At 44.9% G+C, this 26,552-nt stretch overlaps 2 protein-coding genes across 5 annotated transcripts in view; one reads left to right on the top strand and one right to left on the bottom strand.

Annotated features, from left to right (window-relative positions):
• LOC123790044 (UDP-glucuronosyltransferase 1A6-like) overlaps window positions 1-26,552 on the bottom strand; it is a 50,626-nt gene that overhangs the window by 8,191 nt on the left and 15,883 nt on the right. Inside the window, exon 1 of one of the 4 annotated variants that reach the window (XM_087864530.1) lies at window positions 16,623-17,965. The exons of 2 other annotated variants lie outside the window; for them this stretch is intronic. In XM_087864530.1, the coding sequence (XP_087720656.1) occupies window positions 16,623-17,486 (864 nt within the window). In that variant the 5' untranslated portion in view covers window positions 17,487-17,965. Of the gene's footprint in view, window positions 1-4,756; window positions 6,376-16,622; window positions 17,966-26,552 lie in introns of those variants that run through there. One more of the 4 variants, XM_045794075.2, reaches the window with a different exon arrangement.
• Window positions 10,258-10,968, top strand: LOC123790045 (dnaJ homolog subfamily B member 3-like). The gene has a single exon (XM_045794078.2). It carries the CDS (start codon window positions 10,258-10,260, stop codon window positions 10,966-10,968), a length of 711 nt encoding a protein of 236 aa, XP_045650034.2.

Genomic DNA, 26,552 nt, shown 5'->3' with positions numbered 1-26,552 from the left:
CTTCCCTCCTTCATGAAACCCACTCCTACTTTAACCGTATCTACAAAGGGCCATGTCTGATTTCCCCTCCTTGTACACTCTCCCACACCCACTCGGCACCCAGCAGGGTGTGATTATCATAAAATGGAACCCACAGGTCCATAAACACCCAAAGGTACAAAGGTACATAGCAAGACTAAAGTTTAAATGTCACGGAAGTTCATCTACAGATCACAGAAAGGCAAACTGCAGAGATTGTGTTGTCTCGGCCAACGCCTCTTCTGAGCCAGCCCCTCCCAGAATTCAACAGTGGTGAGGTCCACACCCTACTTGGCAAAACTTCCCCAAACCTGGCCCTGACTTCACAGATTCTAGAGTGGCCAAAGAGTGAAGCGATGGCGTAACGAAAATAACCTTCAATTTCCCGACCTCTTATTCCTTCCAAAAAGGACGAGGCCCCCTCTGAAGTGAAAGCACCAACCCACTTGAAGCCTTTAACACAGGTCCTAACTTTGGCAGAGTTCAGTATTTTGAGTTCCAGGCTTTTATCAGATTTTCTCTTCCCGAATGTCACCTGTTTGTCAAAATCCTTGGTAAGCACTTAGCACGTTGGAAAACTGTTGCTTTATCACTACACATTCAGAGCCAGGGACAAAGCCCGCCAGCTTCCCTGCTCACCAGTCTTTCTTGTCCCCGCCATCATCAAGTCTCTGTTCTCACTGACCTTCAGTTTGGCTGTTTCCCTGAGACCCAACATGTCTGGATGGACATCATCTCTGAATCCCCACATGTCTCACCCTGAGTAGGGAAGGACATCTTAGAATCCTTGAGCTTCATTCCTTTGCTCTCAATTCTGTCCTACTCTCTTTTACCTGCCAGGCATCCCAGACATGCCCAACACAAGGTGTGCCTTTCATATGAACTCTCTTTATCCGCTAAAGATTGTATCTCTATTCTTGAAGTTCAGGACTTGGACCAAGAGCACTGGGACAGGGACGATCTCCACTAGAGTAATGGAAGTGTAGAAAAAAATTCTTTAATTAACCAAGGGGGAAAAAGAAAAAAAATACTGAATTGCCAGACCAGCAAAAATCAGGAAAAGGGAAAATGACCAGGTAAAATAAAAATAAACTGGTAAAGTTAGAATCAAATCTAGCAATTGTTAAATTAAGTGCAAACAGGCAAAAGTCTCCTGACCGGGTTAAGAATATCAGCTCCACGTTGTTTAAAAAGGAAGAAAAAAAAAAAAGGTTGAAGACAAATGGGTACCAAAGAGGCACTAGGGAAAGGTAAACAAGATAATACGGGAATGGTAATATTAATATCAAAAAAGGGGAATTTCGAATTAAAAATATTAAGTAGGACAGAGAGGGCTGCTGTTTGGTATGATTTACAAAGACATCCTCACACCAAGGCTTGCTTGCCCCAAACCAGGTAGCAACCAATACATAGTCGTCACAACTCAGCACTTAGACAAATTTCAGGCAAAGAAAATATATCGATAAATGATGCCAAAACTATGATATTGAAAAAGACAGTAGATAAAGTTCTATAGCCCCTCCTAGTAAACATCCTAAAGTAAAGAAGGAAACCATTTAAATAAATAAAGACTATTTGCCAAAAAACAAAGGCAAAAGTGATACAAACCAATGAAATGAAAATCAATCTTCATTACAATCGGGAGCAAGACAAGAATCCTTGCAAATGCCAAAATCATTCAATCGTTTTTAAAGATTCTAGTGAATTCGATAAGACCAATACCTGGCATAGAATTCAGAACAGAAGAAACCATCTTTTCTTTATTGATGAAAGTCTGCATGCTGGTTTTTTTTTTAAATGATGAAATCAATACTTTGATTAGGCTGAAATTTGATGTGGGCTGAATAGTGAATAGATAACCAGCTACAGACAGAAACGGAAAAACTATCACATTCACAGGAGTGAGCAAAAAAAAAAAAGTGTAAAATACTTAAAAACTGAACAAGAAAGGAACAGAATAAATAGGAAGAAAACTACAAAGTACTTGACCTTTGGTAAGGTAATATTTGAAGTAACAACAAGATGAGCAAGGCCCTGGAACATAAACTTCAGTGTCCTTCCTAGGGAACAAGATTACACGGTTAACAGAATAACCTGTGGCGCGTAAATACCATGAAACATGGTGCAGTTAAAAAAAATAGATATCAGATGTCGAACCGAAACGATATTCATGACATATTCATAGGTGAGACATGGGGATATGTTACTACCTTTTTTGTAAAACAAGCAACAAAAACTTCGATACAAGTACATATGTCTGTCTTTGTGTATGCTGTAAGAGAGTGGTCCAGTTTCATTCTTCTGCATGTGGCTGTCCAATTTTCCCAATTTCTTTAATTTCTTGAAGAGACTGTCTTTTTTTTCCATCGGATATTCTTCCCTGCTTTGTCGAAGATTAGTTGACCAGAGAGTTGAGGGCCCATTTCTGGACTCTCTATTCTGTTCTATTGGTCTATGTGTCTGTGTTTGTGCCAGTACCATGCTGTCTTGATGATCCTAGTTTTGTAATATGGCTAACAGACACATGAAAAAATGCTCCACAGAGCTTGCCATCAGGGAAATACAAATCAAAACCACAATGAGATACCACCTCGCAACAGTTAGAATGGCTAAAATTAACAAGGCAAGAAACAACAAATGTTGGCAAGGATGTGGAGAGGGGAATCCTCTTACACTGTTGGTGGGAATGCAAGCTGGTACAGCCACTCTGGAAAACAGTACGGAGGTTCCTCAAGATGTTAAAAATAGAGCTACCCTATGATTCAGCAATTGCACTACCAGGTATTTATCCCAAAGATAGAGATGTAGTGAAAAGAAGGGGCACCTGCACCCCAATGTTCATAGTAGCAATGTCCCCAGTAGCCAAACTGTGGAAGGAGCTGAGATACCTTTCAACAGATGAATGGATAAAGAAGATGTGGTCCAAGATGCTGATATTTACCAGACACCAATCACGTGCAGACCCAGGTGTTAAGAGTGCAGTAACGGGCAGCAGTGGTCCCTGCCCCCACATATATGGAAGAGACGATCAATAAACAAGTATCTAAATGAGATGATCACAGTACTTGATGTGCTATGAAGGAAAGAGCACAGGATCCTATCTTAGAGAGAAGAACTCCCTGAAGAAGTGACTTTACAGCTGACCTGAAAAGTAAGAAGACAGCCACCTCACAAATTCAGCCACAGCAGCCCAGGACAGAACATCAGCTTCAAGGGTCCTGAACTGGGAAAGATCTTGGAATGTCCCGAGAATAGAAAGAAGGCCAGTGTAACTGAGGATACCCACGCAGATTTATAAGCAAGCCCTTCTATTCCGAGTGGGATTTCTATTATGCATGCACATCTCCAAAGGTTTACATTTCAAAGTAAAGGTGAAACACAATTGTTTTCATTTGGATCCTATATAATGATGCCAAAAATATTCCTCTTTAATTCCAGTTTAACTTAGACATACTGACTAGCTCTCTTTTCTTTGATCTATGATGTGACCACTGGTTTGGGACTATTTCACCTTTTCCTACATATGAAAGAGAATTATTACTGGTTTTCTATAACGTGAGGTTTTCTCATTTTGCTTTCCAAAAAATCAACACGATCTCCTTCTTTCTTAACCAGACCACCCCATCAGACATATACTTCTCCAACAGGCCACGGGGCATCAGAATCTTATTGGTGGGAGATCTGAGGGGGTCACCAGCTCTCTTTTCACATGATGGGGGGGGGAATCAGAGCCCCACAGAGGGGACCTGGTCATGCGGCAATGGGGTGGAGACAACCACACAGCCCTGGATTTCTCACGTGGTGTTTTTTCTGCCATCCGAAGTTTCTCCTTGCCATGACAATGACACGATCATTTAAAATGTGAATCACGTTGGAGTCACTCTGGGAATAAGATTCAGTGCTCTCGAGGGTGATGACAGTCCCTTAGTAGGAGACAGACTCAGCACCTGCAAAGTGCCTGGGCCACCAGAGGATCCTCAACCAATACTTGGAAAATAAATGAATGAATGCCCACGGAAATGTCACCTCCTTGGAGAACCCTTCCCAACAGCAATTCTCCTGTTATTCTCTATCACCTCCATTGAGATCTGGAAGAGAATGTGAATGCTCCTTTTTTGCATACCTCACATTCTGTATGGGAAAAAATTAACTTATAAGCATTGCAGAGAATGAAACTCAGGACCTTTCTGCCCAATGCCAGAATCTGATTGTCTGATATTTACTTACTAGAAGCGAAGGGACTGCAGGAGCCAGCTTCCTATCAGAATATCCACTGGATCTTTAACCAGAAACATAAAGGCAACTTTTGCCATCAGGACCCATAAATGTCAAAGAATTATTTCAACAGTCTTGACCCTTGTGTGTCTGACCCAACCAAGGGCAAGGTGCATGCTGCAGATTTGTGGTCTCGGCAAGGATCCCGACACTCATTGCTCTGTGCTTATGGCCATTAATGTTTGTCACATCTTACTGATTACTGTTCACTGGAGCACACACAAGAAAATGCCCAAAGTATACTTTCCTAAAGTATCCTATACAAAGAAATAACCCAGAAGAGGATGCCTAAGACAGATATTAATTACAACCCAGAGCCGGGAGATCTATAAGGTAGAAACTAATGAAAGAGGGCATCTGAGACTATGCCAGCATGCTCACTCGGCGTATATCGGGGCCAAGTGCTTCCATCCAAAGTACTTGCAAGGATACAGACTTATAAAGGTCCCCCTCAAATACACACCTGGGACAGTGGTTTTTTGCTGACACAGTTGATCCCACCAACAAAAACCATGTTGGGCATGATGGGCCTGGCGTAATCCTTGACAAAGTCACTTCTGAGAAGCCAGACAGAGCCGGAGCCCAAAAGGTCCTGGACAGTCACATCCTTCTGAAGGATTTCTGAGGCAAGTGGTCCATACGGCAAATAAACCACATTGCACAGAAAGTTCTCTGACAAGAAAATGAGCATGTTCTTCACCCGCTGTAAGAAGGTCATGTGATCAGAGTTAAGGGAGAGAGGCCTGGGCACATAGGATGGTGGGTTGGGGCACTGGGTACCTTGAGAATCTAGGCCACACGGCAGCGCATTCAAGAAGAACACGGCAGGCAGAGCCAGGTACAGGGCCACGATGGGGCCACAAGGGAGGAAAGGGTCTGTCAACACGGCATCGAAGCTGCTTTCCACCAGGGAGGCCATGAGCTCCTTGTTGTGCAGTAAGTGGGAGCAGGCAGACAAAATCAGGGCAGAGTCCTCCTTGACTCTCTTGTACGTTTTGACCACACGCTGCAGCAAAGAGTCATTCTCAAAAACACCGTGCCCAAGTCTGATAAAAGTGGCTTCCACGTCCTCCCTTCGGAATGGCACAGGGTACCTCTTCAAGCTGTAAAATGCTGCTTCTTTGATGTGCACGGAGGCCTCAGGAGCTAGGACCACTATGTCATGTCCCCTCTGGTGCAGCTGCCGGACGACCCCGAGCATGCTCAGCCAGTGGCTGCCATCCACTGGCACCAACAACAGCTTCCCGCCGTGGGACACAGTGGGGCTCAGAGCGCACAGCAGCAGGCCCAGGACAAGCGGACGTGGACCTCGGGACCCTGCTGCCATGGTTCTCCCGCCTTTGCTTCCAAGACTCTCTCCTGCCACAAGTTTGCCCTCTCCTACTTCCCTGTCACAAGAACCAATCTATACTCAAAGTTAATGGTTGATTGTATCACATGATTAGTAGCCGGAAGTTCACCTTTAGAGCTAACGACGGCAGAGCTTTACTAGGTTTCTTTTCTTTTTTTTAATATTTTTATTATTTATTTATTTACTCTTAAGTTTTTATTTTAATTCCGGTTAGTTAACATACAGTGTCGTATTAGTTTCAGGTGTACAATACGGTGATTCAACACTTCCACGCATCACCCCGCGCCCATCCCAACAAGCGTACTAGCTTTCTTAACAGGCAACAACAGTTTCACTGGCTGGAATTCTTTACCAACCACTCCAATCACATTCTTGAGGGGCTAGAGAAGGGAAAGCAGCTCCAGCACCTTTGAATGCATTAAATGAGTAGTTCCATGGACCCCGAGAGGAGAAAAAGGCTATGTGGTGACAAATTAGACTTCCTTTTCAGGAATGAACTAGAAAGCAGAATATGACTTTTAGAAAGAGAAGAACATGACACTGCAAGCCTGCTTTTGGCCCATAGCAGTGTTGCGGGACGTCTTCCCCACAGGTCTCTCAGGGTCTTGCCCAACCCTTCATCGTTTTGATTCATTCACCCAACAAAATACTTATTAAGTCCTACACGGCTCTACAGGGCCTGGGGGTGGCGGCAGAGACCACCACAGAGGAGTCTCCCGCCTCCCCCAAACTCAGGCTCCATCAGAAGAGACAGACTGACAATGTAAGCAGATAAACAGACGCGTCAGAGGCTGTGAAGCACACCCAGGAGGAGAGGAATGCCGCTGGCTAGTGAATGGCGGGAAGGGAAGCCCCCTCGGGCCCACGTGCACAGAAGGCCTTTCTCAGGACAGACGTGCGTTTGCTCAGACAGGCAGCAGCGAGAGCAAACACTGAGAAATTCTGATGACGCAGCTGACGCAAAGGGGAAAGGTGAACAAAACCAATAAGAACATATACTTACGGAGTATGTACTAGGTACCAAGTATGGTGCTAAGCACTTTACAACACATCTTATGTAATCCCCTAAAATTATCCCTTAAAGGCAGATACCATTAGTCCCATTTTACGGAGGAAGACATTGAGGCTCAGAGAGATGATACGACCCGCCAGCGTCCTGCATTTACTAAGTGACAGAGCTGAGATGCAGGCCCTGAGTGTCAGAGCATGGAGACCCTGCTTTTAACCACAACTCCCCATGGCCTCTAGCACTATCCAGATCTTATGTCTGGGTTTGACATTTATAGCCAACTAGGAGCCAGAAGTAAAGCTGGGATCCCCACAGTCACTACCCAATCGAAATAAATGGGGAGAAGGCACATGTGCTCACACATGCCTAGCTGGTATCCCAAACTATCAAGAAGAGGGTCAGGGAGCAAGGATGGTAGTCACAAACACAAATGCCCCTCCTGAAGAAAAGGCAAATCGAGTGCAGACAGAACTGATCATCTTGCCCTTTCCTTTGGGGATCTGTTGCTGTACTCTACAATCCCAGGATGGGAGCACAGATCCTAATATCTTGACTGCAGTCATCACTGGCCACCCATAAGCAGGGACCTGAGAGGAAGGTCATGGAGAAACTGCTAACTTGAAAGTTTTGATGTCCTGTGGGGCATATCCACAGGGCCCCCCTTCATTCTGGTACTTAGAACAGGTACTTTTTTTTTTTTTTAAAGATTATTTATTTATTTATTTATTCGACAGAGATAGAGTCAGCCAGTGAGAGAGGGAACACAAGCAGGGGGAGTGGGAGAGGAAGAAGCAGGCTCCTAGCGGAGGAGCCCGATGTGGGACTCGATCCCGGAACGCCGGGATCACGCCCTGAGCCGAAGGCAGACGCTTAACCGCTGTGCCACCCAGGCGCCCCTAGAACAGGTATTTAGAGTCCCTTTTCCTTGTACCACTATCCTTCCTCCACAGACCTCCAGTCTGTGTAGTATATATGGGTGTACGCATTCGCACATGGTCAGACACTCATGCACTGTGAAGCTCCCCAACCCCACCCCCCCCAGCACTTTCTGTTCTCCTGGGCTAAGATTCTGGGTGGGTAGAAAAGAGGTAGCAATGCTTCAGCCCATTGGTGTGCCCCTATCTGCAATTCTGAAATTCATAGTCCAGTTTAAACATTAAGGGCAATAATTCTTCTGAACTCTCAATGTCATAAGAGTTCATCTGTAAATTACCCGGAGCAAAAGGGCTGTAAACACACTCGGTCACCATTGTAATGATTTTATGACTTTCCTGCATCACGCAGAGCCTCAGGACTTTTTGAGGCCTCTGTGTGGCTGGACGGTTTGGGGACACAACTCTGCCCTTACAAGCAGGGTTTCAGCTTCGGAATCACTCACCCGGGCGCCAGTCCATGGGTTTGCAGACAGTAAGCACTCAGTAAATGTTTTTGTACAGATGTGACTCTTCCCTTCTCCTTTGCTCTAGGCCCCGTTTCCAAGCAAGCTAGTGCTGAATTCACTGTCTCCGAGACTCGGCTGACATAGTCCTGTTTCAGGGCCTCAGACCCCCAGGGCCTCCAACACCCATCTCCCCTTTCTGAGTCCCAGCATCAGCTGCCTCCTGCACGGCCCCACCCACCACCATCCCTGAAACCTTGGTCAACAGCTTCCTAGGACCCAGAATAAAATTTAGACTCCAGCCTTGCCCTCAAAATTCCCTGGAATGGACCTTCAGCCCACCTGTCCAAGCTCATTCCTCCTTTCCAGCCCTCTCACCTGACCCTTCCCCCTCTGCCCCGTTCCTTCCACTCATTCTGGATCACTTGACCATCCCCAAACAGGCTTTTCCCACATGGCTTTGTTCACACTAGACTCTACTCCCAATCCACTTCCTACTACTGTTTATTGCATGATTATAAAGCGCCAGCTCCAGGATTGTACTCAGCCCAAGGTGACATGAAGTTTGTCCTGGTGACAGAGAGTTCCTCATTGGATCTACTACCCTTTATGATGAAATATTACAGAGTTCACTGGTTAATCATTTTCCTCTTAGAACTAAGTGACCTTTATTGGTATTGCCTTGCCATTTATCAAAGCAAAAAATACAATGTCAGAAAATAAGAGAAAGTAGAGAGAGGTCAGATGTCCAAAAATGCCAAAAAGAAAGTCATGGTCGTGGTATAGCAGTTTTAGTGGAAATAATTACTACACCAAGGTTGACCAATTGTAAGCATGGCCAGCAAGTTTTAATCCTTTTGATACACTAGACCAGGGGTTTTCAAACCAGGGCACCCAAGAATTTTTTAGGGGGATTTTGCAAAGTCAAAATTTCCGTAATGATATTTGGCTTTTTCACTCACATGATCTCTTAAGGGTACAGTGGAGTTTCTCAGTGGCCACATCACCATGACATAGCAATACATTGACTGCAGAAGCAGACAGAAAAATCCCGTTCTCCTCTTTTAAACCAGAGAGACAAGAAAAATGTAGAATGATGTCACTGTTCACTAATTTTTTTACTTTGAAAAAGTTACTTTGGGACGTTTGGGCAGCTCAGTCAGTTAAGCATACGACTCTTGATTTCGGCTGGGGTCATGATGTCAAGATCCTGAGATCGAGCCCCATGTAGGCTCTGCTCTGAGAGCGGAGTCAGCTTGGGATTCTTTCCCTCTTCCTCTGCCCTGCCTCCACCCTTGTGCATGCGCGTGCGCTCACCTGCGCTCTCTAAAATAAATAAATCTTTTTTTTTTTTAAGATTTTATTTATTTATTCGACAGAGATAGAGACAGCCAGCGAGAGAGGGAACACAAGCAGGGGGACTGGGAGAGGAAGAAGCAGGCTCCTAGCGGAGGAGCCTGATGTGGGGCTCGATCCCAGAACGCCGGGATCACGTCCTGAGCCGAAGGAAGACGCTTAACCGCTGTGCCACCCAGGCACCCCTAAAATAAATAAATCTTTTTAAAAGAAGTTATTTTCCCACAAAAATATGCTTTATGTTAGCATGCAATGGTTTCATTGCTATTAAATTGACGAACGATTTTTCCCCATTGCTTTAATTTCTAATGGAGTAAGTATGGACAGATATAACCTACATTAAAAAAGCAAAAGGGTTCTGGAGACAAAAAACCGGAGAACTGCTGTTTTGGACAAATGATGTGGCTGTCCTTGAGCCACAGGGTCAGACGAAACGCACCCCCATCACCCTACCCCCACAGATGGAGGGGGAGACTGACAGAAAGCCTACTTTAGCAAAATCATTCTCCCCCGCCGCCATAGCCCCGGGCTCCCTTATTCCCGCTAACCTCCTCTTTTGCCCGCTGGGGACTTGGAGATGACAGCTCGCCTCGGGGGACCGGTGGGGCGGGGCCAGAGGGTGGGCGGGGCCTCAGTGGGCGGGGCCTCCGCGTCCCTGCGCCACACGCCAGAGACCCTCGTCTGAAGAGCGGCAAGCCCCTTGCAGTGCACTCTGGGATGCGGCCTAGACCAATGAGATGCTGGCCACGTCACAAGGGCGCCCCTTCCGGGGGGCCTGGCGTCGCGGGGCACTCGGGCCCGTGCCCCGGGGGCAGCTAGGCGCACCCATTGTCCAGCCAGTGGTCCGCAGGTCGTGCCAGGCCTTGCGACATGGTGGACTACTACGAGGTGCTGGGCGTGCCCCGCCAGGCGTCATCCGAGGCCATCAAGAAGGCATACCGCAAGCTGGCGCTCAAGTGGCACCCCGACAAAAACCCTGAGAACAAGGAGGAGGCGGAGAGGCGATTCAAGCAAGTGGCCCAGGCCTACGAGGTGTTGTCAGACGCCAAGAAGAGGGGCGTCTACGACCGGTATGGCGAGGCGGGAGTGGAGGACGGCGGCGGGCCCTGCCGCGACCCCTTCGAGTACGTCTTCACCTTCCGCGACCCGGCCGAGGTCTTCAGGGAGTCTTTCGGGGACCGCAACCCATTTTCATCCGACTTCTTCGGAGACCCACTAGAGAGCATCGTGGGCGGTTGGAGGAGCTCCCGGGGAAGCAGAAGCAGAGGAACCGCTTCCTTCTTCGCCTTCAGCGAATTTCCAGCATTTGGGGGTGGTTTTTCTTCTTTTGATACGGACTTTAGTTCCTTTGGTTCCCTGGGGAGCGGAGGCCTTTCCTCCTTCTCCATGTCTTGTGGTAGTGGTGGGACGTGCAACTTCAGATCCATGTCGACTTCCATCGAAATCGTTAACGGCAAAAAAATCACCACCAAGAGAATCATTGAGAATGGCCGAGAAAGAGTGGAGGTGGAAGAAGACGGAGAGTTAAAGTCCCTGGTAATAAATGGCAAAGAGCAGTTGCTGTGCTCTGACACCAAGTAATTCCAGTCCACGTTGAATTTAGAGCACGTTGTGAGGAATAGCAGGACTTTTTTTTTTTTTTTTTTTAAGATTGCAAGGGAACTTTACTTTCAGAACAGCTGTACTCAAGAATTTATAAACAGTTCGTGCCAATACCTATTTGTTGTTATTGTTGGGACCACACGGATAGGACCTCTTTTTCTTTTAGCACTGTTGTAAATATCTGTATGCACTTTGCTATTTATTAAACGTAATCCCGAGGCAGACAGTGATTATTTCCTAGTACTAGGACAAAATGTTACAGCACCTTGAACCTTGCCTTTCCATTTTGTTTTGAAACGTGAGCCAGGTAGTTTGCTTTGAAGTTATTGTTGGCAAGATAAATCGTTTTACTTCAATTTTTTTTCAACACATCATAGTAAAAGATGTGAATACACTAATACTTCTGGCTTAAGGATGGTTTTTAGTCCCACATAAGTGCTGGTGACTAGTAAGAGTTTTCACCGTTTAAATATAATAAGCCTAGGCTTTTTAAAAAACAGGTAAACCTGCCAAAGGAGTGTATTCATTTCCTATGGCTACCGTAACAAATTACCACGAATTTAGTGGCTTGAAACAATGCAGATTTATTCTCTTAAAGAGCTGGAGGTCAGAAATCTGAAATCCATTTCCGGGGACTGAAGTCCGTGTGAGCAGGAACATGTGCCCTCCAAAGCCTTCGGCAAAATACTTAAGTGAATTCCTCGCAGTTGCAGGATTAGTTAATAGCATCCTATAGACTTCACTGAGATCACTTAAGCAATTAAAAAAAAAACAGTGGTAGTGATGATTCAAAACCTTCATACAAATCTGATTGTTAGCCTGTACCCAACTGGGTTGTACAACTATGATTGATGGAAATGTGGAAAATGTTTCTGTGAGGCTACACAGAACTATCCTATTACTGTGTGCAGGATGTGTCTCGTTTCAAATTAAGTTGACAAAAGCCAAGAATATTGGAAAGCTTGGAGTACTGATTGGGTGAAGGAGGCAGCATACATCGAAGAGAGTCAATTTCTGTTGGCATAGTTTCTACCCCCAGTGAAAACCATTTTGGGCATGGTTGCCTTGGGATGGTCCATCACAAAGTGTACTGTCCCCTTTGGTCATGTCTAAGGAAAAGTTCGCATAAGGCACGGGAGCAAGAACGCAGCTGAACTAGACAGACTAAAAATGCAGCATATTTCTTCTTTACAGGAAGGTCATGTGACCTGAGCACCCTGTGTAACTAGGAATATAGGAAATTGAATTTGATGCCTGTAAAGGCCAACCACCCGTGGAATGGCGCGTGAACAATACACAGCAGAAGCATAGGATTCAGCCACTACTGTCCCACGAGGGCACACAGTCTGTTAAAGCTACATCAAATGGTCACTGAGGTACCCAGGCAGCGCTTCTCACCCACTAATTGTGCAAGAAGCATCAGAATAAAACAGGCTACTAGGGCTTTCTAAAAATCAGTTCATTATTTGCCAGGCTAGGGAACTCTCACCAGTGAAGATATTCATAGTTGGTGGGGAGGGGAGGGGAGGAAGAGCAGGGAGAGAAGGATGTCAAGGGTTCTGAAGTGATAGAAAAGAGGGTGCACAGTTTCATGGTGGTTATGCTAATTAAGGGTTAAAAACCCTCTGTATAGGACAGGGTAAGTGCATTTGTGTCTATACAATTGGTTAACATTAAGTCTCCATTGGTCAGGAAAGTCTTCAGTTGGGTCCAGTAAGGCTGGCATACTGGGGTCACTCAGAGGTCATGGATCTTAACAGCTCTAGCGACCTAGTAACAGCAACCCACAAGTCAATGGATGCATATATAAGCAAATGTGGTCAATCTATACAATGGAATATTATTCAGCCTTAAAAAGTAAGGAAACTGACATATGCTGCAACATGAATGAGCCTTGAGGACATTAGGCTAAGTGAAAATAAGTCAGTCAAAAAAGACAAATACTGTATGATTCCATTTATAAATAAGATACCTAGAGTGGTCAAGTTAGTGAAGACAGGAGGTAGAATGGTGGTTGCCAGGGATTTTAACAGCATTTTTGAGGCAAACAGCATTCAGTTATAGATCTGGATTAGTGCCGCTAAGTGGAAAGTTTCCCTTTTACGGATACATAAAGCATTTTATCTAAAGAATTTTCAAATCTGAAAACTGCTTTTAAAAAATGTCGGCGCTCCAAATCACAGTCTGTGTATCAGTATTCCTTGTTCATGGAAAGGCTTGAGTAGGCTTCCAGAGCAGAGCAAACAGTACTTCCTCTGGTGCAAAGATGACCATCTGGAGGACCCTACAGTGGACTCCCTCCAGGACTCACTAGCCCTTTCCCATGGAGCACACCAGTTAATAAGGAAGTAGTTTAAGACATCATCTCAAGAATTGGGCATATAAAAAGTGAAATTTTAAATATGCATTTTTTCAGTGTATCTATGAACACTTACAAATGTTAATTGTATCTTATCCAATATAGTGACCACTAGCTACACGTGACTATTGGGCGTTTGAAATGTGGCCAGTCCACACTGCGATATGCTGTAAGTGTAAAATGCTTGCCACGTTTGAAGACTTAGTATGAAAGCAAAAGAATGTAAAATATCTCATTAATAATTTTATATTGAGTATATGTTGAAAGTATAATGTTTTAGATTGATTGAATAAGATAAAATTAATTTTAGCCCTCTTTCTGCCTTTTTTGTAACATCCCTACTAATTTTTTTAAATTACATATATGGCCTGCATTATATTTCTATTGGGCAGTTCTGTACTAGACCACAAAGAAAACCTATTATTTAATGTAGGGGCTTCATAAGAAACATTCTCTGATTAAAATCTAAAATAATTAGAAAAAATAAGAGAGAGATAGCTAAAATAAATTTTAGCTAGGTGGGAATAAACAGGTTTGAAGATAGCCATGGACTTAAAGAGGAAATCCAAACCAGAAAATTAAATGACCAAAAACAAAACAAAAGAAAGAAAGAAAGAAAAAGAAAATATAAACAATTTATACCAAAACCTAGGAGAAATCGAAAATGTTCTATGACCTTCAATGTTTCATTATTAAGAAAACTCTAACAGAAAGGAACTTAATGCTTACCTAAGGAAAATTAGAAAAATATCTAGAAAATAAACCAAAAGACACAAGAATGACAATCATTAATAAAAGCAAGCTGGAATTAATGAAATAGAAAACAAAAAATAGTAAAAAGAATAAGCAATTCCCAAAATTATTTCTTTGAGAAAACCAATAAAGTAATTTCAACCATCATAATTTTTTTTTTTTAAGTAGACTCCATGCCCAGCATGGAGCCCAACATGAGGCTTGAACTCATTACCCTGAGATCAAGACCTTAGCTGAGATCAAGAGTCAGATGCTTAATTGACTGAGCCACTCAGGCACCCCTCACCCATCATGAATCTTAAAAAAGAAAGAAAAGAAGCAAAAATATGGAAGACTTAGACTTTGATCTTTCATACTTGGAGAAAATTTCTATAAACTACGTAAGTCACATTTAAGGGTAAACCAAACCAAATAAATAAGAGTGACAAGATCTCAAAGTAAAAAAGAATTTAGCGGAGGGGTGCCTGGGTGGCTCAGTTGTTAAGCGTCTGCCTTCAGCTCAGGGTGTGATCCTGGCGTTCTGGGATCGAGCCCCACATCAGGCTCCTCCACTGGGAGCCTGCTTCTTCTCCCACTCCCCCTGCTTGTGTTCCCTCTCTCGCTGGTTGTCTCTCTCTGTCAAATAAATAAATAAAATCTTAAAAAAAATTTAGTGGAACAAAGTTGATAATGGTGTGCCTATCACATATAATACTTGAGAATTTCTGTGCAGATGATCTTTCATGCACCCAATAAATTGGCACAGACATATCTAAAGGTCTTCAGATGACATACCTTGTCCTGCTGGGCACTTTTTAAATAATAATAACAGAAAATATTTATTGTGTACTCATTGTGACGATAGTGAGGTCAGAAGAGTTAGGTCACCTGTCCACATGCCCATTCAGCTAGAAAAATGGGAGTGACAATTTGAACCAGTGCAGTTAACTCCAGAGAATATATTCACATAGGAAAACTAAAAGATGCAGCCACTCTGGAAAACAGTATGGAGTTTCCTCAAGAAATTAAAAATAGAACTACCTTACAACCCAGCAATTGCACTACTAGATATTTACCTAAAGAATACAAAAGTACTAATTTGAAGGGATACATGCGCCCTGATGTTTATGGCAGCATCGTCCACAATAGCCAAATTATGGAAAGAACCCAAATGTCCATCAATCGAATGGGTGATTAAAAAAAATAAAATAGGTGAATGGATTAAGACATGGTATAGGGGCGCCTGGGTGGCTCAGTAGGTTAAGCGTCCAACTCTTGGTTTCTCCTCCTAACGTCCCCTTCCCCTTTTAGACTCTGTTCTCTTCATCACTGCCCGCCCCTTCACTGGGTTTATAGGCTCCATAGTTTGATCTCCTTCCTAGTCCCTCCCACCATCCTTTGATGACCTCAGCATCCCAAGTAGAAAACCTGTCCAACCTGTAATCCAACTCTGATCATTCCCATGTCATACCTCGGACATCAACTCCATCTCTGAAAAGTTGAACTCGTTTCCTTCTTCCTTGGATCACACAGACCCCTTCTTTTTTTTTTTTTTTTTAAGATTTTTTATTTATTTATTTGACAGATATAGAGATAGCCAGCGAGCAGGGGGAGTGGGAGAAGAAGAAGCAGGCTCATAGCAGAGGAGCCTGATGTGGGGCTCGATCCCATAACGCTAGGATCACGCCCTGAGCCAAAGGCAGACGCTTAACTGCTGTGCCACCCAGGCGCCCCTACACACAGACCCCTTCTTGTCTCTTCCACATTATCTCACTTCTACTTAACTTATTCAGGCTCTCTGACACTTCTGCTTCCTTTTGGTGTTTTGGTCTCCTGTGATGAGATCACACTCTAGTCCCTTCCAAGACAGGGCCGCTGAAAACTATCATGTCAGCAAATGCAATTTGCTGGTTCCTTCGTCCTTCTACTGCACAAGCAAACACCCACAAGCAAAAACTCCTGATAGATCCGCTATCAGCGGATATCCCACAACTCAGCGTCCCTGTTCCCACACAGTCAGAGAAAACTGTACAACTGCAAAGATGATGCCTTTACAAAAGGACAGTCTTGGTTGACTCACACCAGTGCTTGTCTCTCCTATCCCAGACCCGCACCCCTGCCGCTCATTTCTTTCGGTGACCATCGCAAACCTTTACTACACTAACGAAGGTACTTTAACAATTATCTCACCAAACTGTAAGGAGAATGAGAGGTAGAAATCTTAGAAAGACTGGTAGGTAAGTAAGCACCTGGAAGTAAATTTAAAAAAACAAACAAACAGGGGCACCTGGGTGGCGCAGCCGTTAAGCATCTGCCTTCGGCTCAGGGCGTGATCCCAGCGTTCTGGGATCGGGCCCCACATCAGGCTCCTCTGCTAAGAGCCTGCTTCTTCCTCTCCCACTCCCCCTGCTTGTGTTCCCTCTCTCGCTGTCTGTCTCTCTCTGTCAAATAAATAAATAAAATCTTTAAAAAACAAACAAACAAACAAACAAACAAAAAATGTGTTCTGGAACATTGATTGGACATAAGCACCAATACAGACCTGAGACAATGGCTTCCTGTTGGCACAGTTTATGCCCCCAATGAAGACCATGTTGGGCATGATTGGCCTGGGGTAGTCCAGGATGAAGTCTCCTCTGAACAGCCACACGGATGCAAAGCGGAAAATGTCCACCACCGACACCTCTCTCTGAAGAACCTCAGAGGCAAGGCTTGCATAAGGAGCGAAAGAAACGTGGCAAATGTACTTCAGGGCCAGAGGGTAGAGCATGTTCTTGACCCTTTGCAGGAATGTCATGTGGTCTGAATTCTTTGTTAATAACCTGGGAATATATGAGGAAGGGTTTGGGCACTGTGTGCCCTCGAAATCTAAGTCACATGGAATGGTACGTAAAAAAAACACAGCGGGAAGTGACAGGTACTTAGCCAGCACTGCCCCACAGGGGTAAACGGGATCAGTTAAAACCACATCGAAGGAACTGGCATTCAGGTGTCTGATCAGCTCCTTGTTATGCAAGAGCTCCTCACAAGACCTTTGAAAGATGACAACAGTAGTTTTCAACCTTTCCATAATTTCCAAAAACATTGTAAGAAAAGACTTTCTTTCAAAAACCAGGTAAGCCTGGCCCAGCAGGAGACGATCAAATTCATCCTGAGTGAACGGGGTGGCATAGGTGGTCAGGGTGAAAAAATCCTCTTTTTTGATATGCATGTTCACCTCTGCCGAAACAACCACCATCTGGTGGCCTCTAGCATGCAGCTCCTGCACGGCCTCCTTCATGCTGAGCCAGTGGCTGCCGTCCATGGGCACCACCAGCACCTTCCCGCCTTCAGCCCAGGGTCCGACACACAGGAAGAGCAACAGCCCTGTGAGCGCTGGCAGGGGAACCAGGAATCCTGCAGCCATGTCCGTAGAAGCCCAAAGCAGCTGACTTTTCAGATCAGGCTATGCCTCCTACACTTATTTCCTTTGTCTTTATCTTATCATTGAGCCACTTAGAATGGCAGGTAACTGGCAGGCAGCATGCTCTCCTTGTGTTAATCATTACAGACTAGATCTATCCGTCGCTTTCACCACCGGCCCCACCCTTCTGCTTCCACGCAGGGAGAGATCAATCTCCCTTATCACGGAAAAACTCATCTGCCTTGGCTGCTTTCTCCAGGGAACACTCTAATTCACTCTGTTGCCTTTTATCCAATTCCCAAAACGGGGCTGCGGATGCCCGTTTCATCTGACCTCCTATGCCTCTGTTAACTGTGTCCTGAAGTGCTGTACCTAAGCTCTGAGGAATCACCAGTACCCCAGACTCCAAGCATAACCCCTCTATTGGATGTGACCTTAGCTGAAATCTCTAAAGCTCTTTCCTCCCATTCATGGGGAACATGGAGCACACCCAGAAGAACATGCAACATTCCTAAGACAGCTTTCTCTAAACGGGGGGGGGGGGGGGGGTGGGAGGCGCACTAGTTCTTTGGTTTTGTTCCTTTTCCATACCAGGACATCTCTTGCAATGGTCAGGGAAGAATCTACTTGAAGTGCTGTCAAATACGGAAATGCCTCAAAGGATCCTGCCCTGGAGACGTGAGGACAACATAAGGGTTTGTTGAGCATTCTATATTTACTTCGCAGAAGAAGAGTTGCTGTCATCTAAAGCATAAATGGGCAACGCAACCCTTATCAATGACATAGTGGGACCAGAGAGCACCCTCCCCCAGAGCCTGCTCTCCTCGGAACAAGAGGTAGCGGTCACCCAACTGCGGATCGGGCTCTGACTCCACTCCTCTTCTCCAGTCTTCTGGTACTCTGTTTAGGGACTGGGGGTCCTCCACTAATAACTTCCTTGCCCCACCCTCCTTCCCATAAAAACCGCCCATTTCGTATAATGCCTCTGAGCTCCCCTCTACTTTCTAGATGGGATGATGCCCAATTCATGAGTCCTTAATAAAGCCAGTTGGATCTGCAAATTTGCTCAACTGGATTTTTGTTCTTTAGCAACTCTCAGATATAAATCTGGATAGAATAAAGAAGGAGACTGCACGGGAAGATTTAACATTGTAATGCTCCTGACTTTGTCCCTAGTAAGCTGTGGATTTAATGCAAGGCCAAACAAAATCTCACTGGGATTTTGAACATAACCAAATAATATTTTTAAATTCACCTAGAAACATTTCTGACCTCTGGTGATAGAGGAATAGCTCCCATCAGACCAGTGGTCCCACACATAATGATTATAAATTCCTGCAAAATGTTTTTAAAAAATGCTGTCTGAAGGTGCTGGGAAGCAAACAAAAGCAGGCAGAAACTGAAGGGGAAGACGAAGATGGGATGGCATGGGAGCACGAGGGTGGCCAGATGCCAGGGTTAAATGTTCCCTACTCTTCTGAGCACCCACCTCTCATACTTCTGCCCTCACCCACTGCACAGCTCCTCCCTGTTAATAGGGAGATTGTCTTAATGCCATTTGTACCCACGTAGCCAGAAAATGGCCAGTCAACCCACTACTCATCATGGGGTTTCTGCCCCCTTCCAGATCTTGGACCAAAGTTCTAGGAGTACTGCCTTTCTGTTGTCTCTGTCACAGTGTCCAACCCATACCTTGTCTGCCGGCCCTGAAGCCAGCAGAGCAGTGGCACCACATGCCCTTCTCCAAACTCAGCCCCTCTTCCAACCTTCTGACTCCAACTTCAGCCTCTAGCTGAGCTTTGGTGGCCCACCGACCTGCCCACCGTAGCAGCCAGCCCAACGGACAGCCAGCCCCCTCTCTGCCACCATGCATTCTGCACACTGTCTCCAACACGTGCATCGAACCAGCCAGTGTTTTCATGTGTCCCCATACTCACATGGCAGTCCAGAAGCATCTGACATACGTGCCACTCTCCCCACAAAAAGGTTGACAGCCAACTCGGTATTTCCCCCATGACACTCTTTCCCAAGGCCCCTTTCTTCAGTTTCCTGCTGGTTCACTAATTTTTGGCTCATGAACCGGCTGCCGTACACAGGGCAAGGAGAGACCGAAGAAAGAGGCAGGCCACTCCAGATGGTGGGTGGCAGGGGTAATAAGCAAGGGAACTTACTCACAAGGCTTGTCTTGAGTGGTCACAAGACCAGTAGGTCTCTACCCCTGCCTGCCAAATCTTAAAAGTTTACATAGAGGCCTTAACTGGGTTCAGCCATGTATACGATCCAGATAGTATACCGTCAACAACACCTGACTTTCTCAAGACTACGTCCTTGGAAACAGCTCCCACTGGGAAAATGGTGGGCAGAACATACATCCTAAGGATGGTGAAGGAGCTGAGAAGCTTCCAATTGCCTGGACCAGCCCCCAGGTAAACCAGCATGAACATACTCCCAATTACTCCCTTCAATACTCAACAACAACAACAAAAACAAATTTTTTAACTACACAAAATATTTGAATAGATTATTATTCAAAGAAGACAGAAGAACAGTCAACAAGCATAAGAAAATATGCTCAACACCAATAATCATTAGGGAAATGCAAATAAAAATGAGATATCACCTCTTGCCCACTAAGATCACGATAATAAAAAAACTTAAATGCAAAATAACAAGTGTTGGCAAAGATGTGGAGAAACTGGAATACCCATACCTTACTGGTTGGAATATAAGATGGCATAGCCACTGTGGAAAACAGTTTGTCAGTTCCTCCAAAAGTTACACATAGAATTACCATCTGACCCAGCAACTCTGCTCCTGGGGATACATTCAAAAGAACTGAAAACAACTGTTAAACAAAAACTTGTCCACAAGTACTCATAGCAGCACTATTCACAGTGGCAAAGAGTGGAAACCCATCAACTGATGACATAAATGTCCCATAGCAGAGGCACCTGGCTGGCGCAGTCAGAAGAGCATGTGACGCTCGATGTTAGCATGGTGAGTTTGAACTCTATGTTGGGTGCAGAAATTACTTAAATAAATAAAACTTAAAAAAAAAAAAAGAAATGTCCATCAACTGATAAATGTCCAAACAGTGGTCCATCCACACAATGGAATATTATTCAGCCATAAGAAGAAATTAAGTACCAGGCATCTTGGTGGCTCAGTCTGGTAAGCATCCAACGCTTTTTTTTTTTTTTTAAGATTTTATTTATTTATTTGACAGAGATAGAGACAGCCAGCGAGAGAGGGAACACAAGCAGGGGGAGTGGGAGAGGAAGAGCAGGCTCATAGCGGAGGAGCCTGATGTGGGGCTCGATCCCAGAACGCCGGGATCACACCCTGAGCCAAAGGCAGGCGCTTAACCGTTGTGCCACCCAGGCGCCCCTGGTAAGCATCCAACTCTTGGTTTCGGCTCAGGTCACGGTCTCAGAGGCCTGGGTTGGAGCCCCATGTCAGGCTCCACGCTCACTGGGGAGTCTGCTCAAGGATTCTCTCTCCCTCTCTCTCTGCCCCTCCCCCAAATAAATATATAAATCTAAAAAAAAAAGAAAAAGGAATGAAGTACCAACACACGCTACAATAAGAATGAACCTTGAAACATTAAGCTAAGTAAAGCTGGATATAAAAGGCCACCTATTGTATGATTCCATTTCTTTTTTTTTTTTTTAAGTTTTTTTTTTTTTTTAAAGATTTTATTTATTTATGTGACAGAGAGACAGCCAGCGAGAGAGGGAACACAGCAGGGGAGAGGGAGAGGAAGAAGCAGGCTCCCAGCCGAGGAGCCCGATGTGGGACTCGATCCCAGAATGCCAGGATCACGCCCTGGGCCGAAGGCAGACGCTTAACAACTGCGCCACCCAGGCGCCCCTGTATGATTTCATTTCTATAAAATATCTGGAACAGGCAAATCTCCAGATAGAAAGCAGATTGATGGTCGCCAGGGGTCGGGGAGGGCAGAATGCAGAATGACTACTTAAAAGATATGTGCATGTCCTTCAGGGCGACGAGAATATTCTGGAACTAGGTAGTGGTGATGGTGTACTAGGTCCCAGATGTACTAACACTACTGAACTCCACACTTTAAATGGTGAGTTTTATTTTATGTGTATTTTGCCACAATAAAACAAATGGAACAGTCACTTTGAAAAATAATCTGGTAGTTCCTCAAAGATAAAACCTAGAGTTATCACACAACCCAGCAATTCCACTCTTTGGTACATACCCAAGAGAATTGAAAACATACGTCCACACAAAACTTGTATGTGAATGTTCACGGCAGAATTATTTATCATGGCCAAGAAGTAGAAACAACCCAGAAGTCCATCAACTAATGGGTAGATACATGGAGTGTGGTATATCCATAGAAGGAAATATTATTATTCAGCAATAAAAAATAACGCTACAACATGAATGAACCCTGAAAACATTATGCCATGTTTAAAAAGCCAGTCACTGTACTGTATGGTGACTAACATAATATAATAAAAAATCATTATTAAAAAAAAATAAAAAAATAAAAAAGCCAGTCACATATTCTGTGATCCCATTTATATGAGGTGATCAGAACTGGCAAATCCGTAGAGACAGAAGAGTAGATCAGTGGTTGCCAGGGGCTGAAGAGTTGACTGAGAATGGGGTGGAAGTTTCTTTTAGGGGTGATTGCAAACTTCCAAGACCAATGGTGGTGCTGGTTGCTAAAAATATGCTAGAAACCACTGAACTGTAAACTTTCCATGAATGAGTTGTATGATTTATGACTTATATCTCAGGAAAGTTATTTGTATGTTTTTTTAAACCAACTTAATCTCATTCTCTTCGAATTATGTCAATTAATAATCAACCACGGTTCAAGTTTTTCAGATACTCACGTTGAATACTTTTCTAAAAAAAATGCTGACTCCTGTAACATTTAGCTACTCTGGATGATTACTTATTAACAGAAACAATACTTTTAAAATGTTCTGCGTGTCCCCATCAGTCATAAAGATAAACACATTTCAAAACCCTTTTTGAAAAAAACAAACCACGAAAGGCATTGTAGACATTGGCCTAAGTCATGTACTTTAAAAAGTACCTATTAAGAATGACTTGGCATTTTGGGGTTTTGTTCCCCTGACTTGCCTGGAATTCAATCCTCAGCTCAACCAACAAATGTAGAGGCTGCAGCCCGAGTGACTATTACTTGTAGAGACGCCTGCAGGGAGACCAGATGGCTCAGGGAGTGGGCAAAGGATCCTTGTGGCCCCTCACCACCCAGCAGGGCCCCTGCTGGTGGAAGTCACTGATGCCACGTGACATTGATTTAGACCAGCTTTTCTCAACTCAGCACTATTGGGGGACAGATAATTCTTTGCTGGGAGTGGGTGGGTTGGTATTTCTTGTGCTTTACAAAGGATTTTTAACAGTATCCCTGGCTTCTAAAATTAGACAGTGTCATCCCCTAATTGTGACACCAAACATGTCTCCAGACGTTGCCCCTCAGGGTTGCAAAATTGCCCCTGTTTGAAAACCACTATCTAGACGACTCCAGAACATAAGAAAACCTGGGAACAGAAGAGCTACTCCTGAGGAATTGGGATCTAGTTTTCTGAGAAAATGTTCCCCGAAGAATGGTGCGAGAAAGCCATGCTGTTTGTATCTGCTTGAAGAGAGAACGTTTCAGCCTGCATTGAGCGAAGGTCCAGAGAAGACGGGGACAGGGGCCACGGCTTCCCCTGATAGTCCACTGAGCCCCTTCACACACTGCCCACTGGGCCTTGAACAGCCCTGTGAGGAGCGAGGCACATGCTGTCAGCCCCATTCTGAGGTGACAAGACTCAAGTCCAAGGCCACGCGGCAGGACAAAGCTCCTCAGATCTGCCAACTCACCCTTCAGCCTCCTTCCTTCTCTTCCTGGGGCCGCTACCCTCCAGGTCTTGTATAGTTGGAAAAAGAGTGCTGGGCAAACATATGTGCCCTCTGGGTGGGAGAGTGACAAGGGGTAGGTTCTTACCCTGCCTCAGCCTCTTGCTGCAGCCGGCAGCTCACGCGGCCTGCCTGGAAACTTCCGTCTGCTCGTGTATGGGAGACCTGGACTACCTCCTGTCTGAGGGGCCTGCACCCTGCTACTCCAGCCTAAAGCAGCCTGTCCTGCGTGTGCTGCATTTACAATTTTTGAAGTTCTCCCATGAGCTCTACCTTCCCTGCCCCCAGTCCTGACCTGGAGAGCGCTCCCATTTCACAGATGGAAAAATGAACACCAGAGATAAGCCATCTGCCTCGGCCACACAGCTGGACTTGAAGCCAAGTCTTACAGTTCTTACTCTACTAATGTAACCTGTGCATTCCCTCCCACAGCAGGCTGGGCAGAGAGGATGTGCTGGTCCGGGAGCCTGAGCTCCCTGGGTCTGTGCGGCCCCTAAAAGGGAGAGTAAATGCCTGTCCCTGAAGCTCTGAGTGGTTCTCGGCTTTGCAATTGGAAGAGACTAGGATTTATCTCTGGATTCCCTTTATTCTAAGGAAAACACCTCAAAGGCCCTTCAAATACTGAAATGTAACAACAAATTCTCTTCTAAAATGGCTCAGTCAGTAGAGCATCTGACTCTTGATCTCAGGGTCGTGAGTTCGAGCTTCACATCGGTGTAGAGATCACTTAAATAAATAAAACTTTTTTAAAAATGAAGATATTGGAAACCTAAGGAAAAGAGAACAGCCAGGGGCCGGTGAGTCTCAACGAAGAAACAAGGACAGCGGAGAGAGTGTTCCAGCATCTGGCAGAGGGAAAAGCCCCTGTGGGCAGAGGGAAAGGCACAGGGACCAGGTGACAGGGTGCACGGGGTTGGAGAGGAGGCCCAGGGTGGGGACCAGGATAAGTGGCTTCAGGACATCTGGGGTCTCCCAGTGGGAACCATCGGCCAGGCAACCTGAACAGCTTCTCCGGGAACATCTGTGCAAAACCGACCAGGAAGCCTTCTGAGGTGGCTGAGCCCCGCCCGGGGCAGAGGAGAAAGGAGGAGCTGTAGTCAGTCACGCTACCATGGGTGTTGGGCGTGATTTCATGCTCTGTTACACGCAAGCCTGGCAGCACACAGTTTACCCCAAGGATAAGCTCACCTCCCCAGACTGTGAATCACAGCATTATTGCAAGGAGTGTTCACCAAGCTCCGGTTTTCAAAAGGCTCTGCACGTTAGCAAAAGCATAATAAGAAACTTAATTATACTTGTTTTGTAGGTAGGCCAATAGTTACCTATAAAACATGCTTGGTGATATGATGAGCAAAACTGAATTTCATTGTTCCTTAATTTGCATTTCTTGGATTATTTCCGAAGTCAGATATGTTTCCAAACGGTTAGTGGCCCCTTGTACGGTGGCTATGTGTTGCCCGATCTAGTTATTTGCCTACTGAGGTGTGTTTGGGGGGGGCGTTGTTGGTTTGTTTCCAGTTATAAATCAGGTCTTTATTTTTCCTGATCTATGATCTATTTTCTTTTTTAAGTAATCTTTTTAGATGAAGTCACATAACACAATGATTTTAAAGTGAACAGTTCAGAGGCATTCAGTACCTTCACCAAGTTGTGCAATGACCACCTCTGCATGATCCCAAACATTTCCATCACTGCCAAGTACACATTTTTTTCCCACAGTGTTGAAATGGTTTGATCATCTAACAAGAAAAAGTCTGATTTTGATCACCTGAATTCCTAATTATAAAAATGCGAGTTGGTAATTACGTATTGTGTAATGCAGAAGGTTCTCTACGGTGGACATTTGGGTACCAGCTGAGGTGCCAGTGTAAGTTCATGGTGCTCAAAAAACCGCATTCGCTACAGGCTGCTTTGCAATACGCCTAAATCTAATTCTTTCTGCAAAAATAGAATGGTCGGGACCAAAGGTACCAAAAAAGTGATTTTTTTCCTTCTTATGCTAAATGTTTCTCATGATATTTTTGTTTATTAATTGCTTGGTTAAATTTTCCTGGCATGTGGGATTTGTATTCTGTGCCCCACGCTTCCTGGAACCAGTCCGATTATGCTCATTGCCCCTACTCCTGCCAGCTCTCAGGGGTATGGCCAACTGTCCAACGTGCCAACCAAGAAATTATCAGATGTGAAAGAAGAGGGATGGGGATCTTTGGGACCTATTTGAAGCTTTCTCTCTGATGAAAAATGCATTGAAAAAGAGAATTCTGCTGGAAAGAGTGATCTGAAGCCTTTCAAAGGTATAAATATTAAAAACAAAGAACTCACAAGTTTTTGACTTTCCAAAGTAGCTCTGGGCTCGCTTCCCATATGTCAGGAAGGCATCTAAGGACATTTACCTTAGGTCAGAGGTCAATATACTTTTTCTGTAAAGGGTCAGGTAGTAAATATGTAGGCTTATTGGGCCACATACTTCTCTGTCATGTATTATCTGCAGTTGCTGTTTTTAACATCCCTTTAAAAATATAAAAACAGGGCACCTGGGTGGCTTAGTTGGTTGGGCGTCTGCCTTTGGCTCAGGTCATGCTCCCAGGTCCTGGGATCGAGCCCCACATTGGGTTCCCTGCTTAGCGGGGAGTCTGCTTCTCCCTCTCCTTCTGCCCCGCCCCACCCCCCCCACTTGCTCTCTCCCTCTCTCTCCCTCTTCTCAAATAAAATAAAAATTAAAAAAACAAAATTAAAATATAAAAACCACTCTTAGCTCTGGACCATATGAAAAAACAGGCCTCTGGGCAGATTTGGTCGACTGGCTGTTGTTCACTGTTTGCTGATCTCTGCTTTGGGGCCCCAGAAAAAAGCATGGCACAGAGGTGGGAGAATGGGTTTCCACATGGACTGTCCTCTCAGCAATTTGCCTTCACCTGTTTCCTCAGCAGGTGAGTGTAGGATTTAGACTGGGTGCAGGATTGAGACTGGAAATTTCCAAGGCTCATTCTATGTTCTGTAACTGTCCCCAGATGACCTAGCTAAAGATACTTCCTGTTGTTGCCAGGCATGCACCCTATCTTCATCCAAAGCCTCAGTGTCATTCAGAACCTCAGCCTCAGACCCCGTCCATACCCCTCTACTCCGAGCCCAGGTTCCCCTTCTTTGGGAAGCCCTCCCAGG

This window comes from Ursus americanus, chromosome 1, assembly GCF_024610735.1.
Source record: "Ursus americanus isolate L20-20 chromosome 1, mUrsAme1.1.p, whole genome shotgun sequence".
In the NCBI taxonomy this organism is placed as follows: Eukaryota; Metazoa; Chordata; class Mammalia; order Carnivora; family Ursidae; genus Ursus; species Ursus americanus.
The sequence above is the reverse complement of the archived record's forward strand: the minus strand, read 5'-3'. Positions and strand labels throughout refer to the sequence as shown.

Excerpts from the sequence above, each read along its gene's own strand:
- LOC123790045 (XM_045794078.2), top strand. The coding sequence starts at position 10,258 with ATGGTGGACTACTACGAGGTGCTGGGCGTGCCCCGCCAGGCGTCATCC.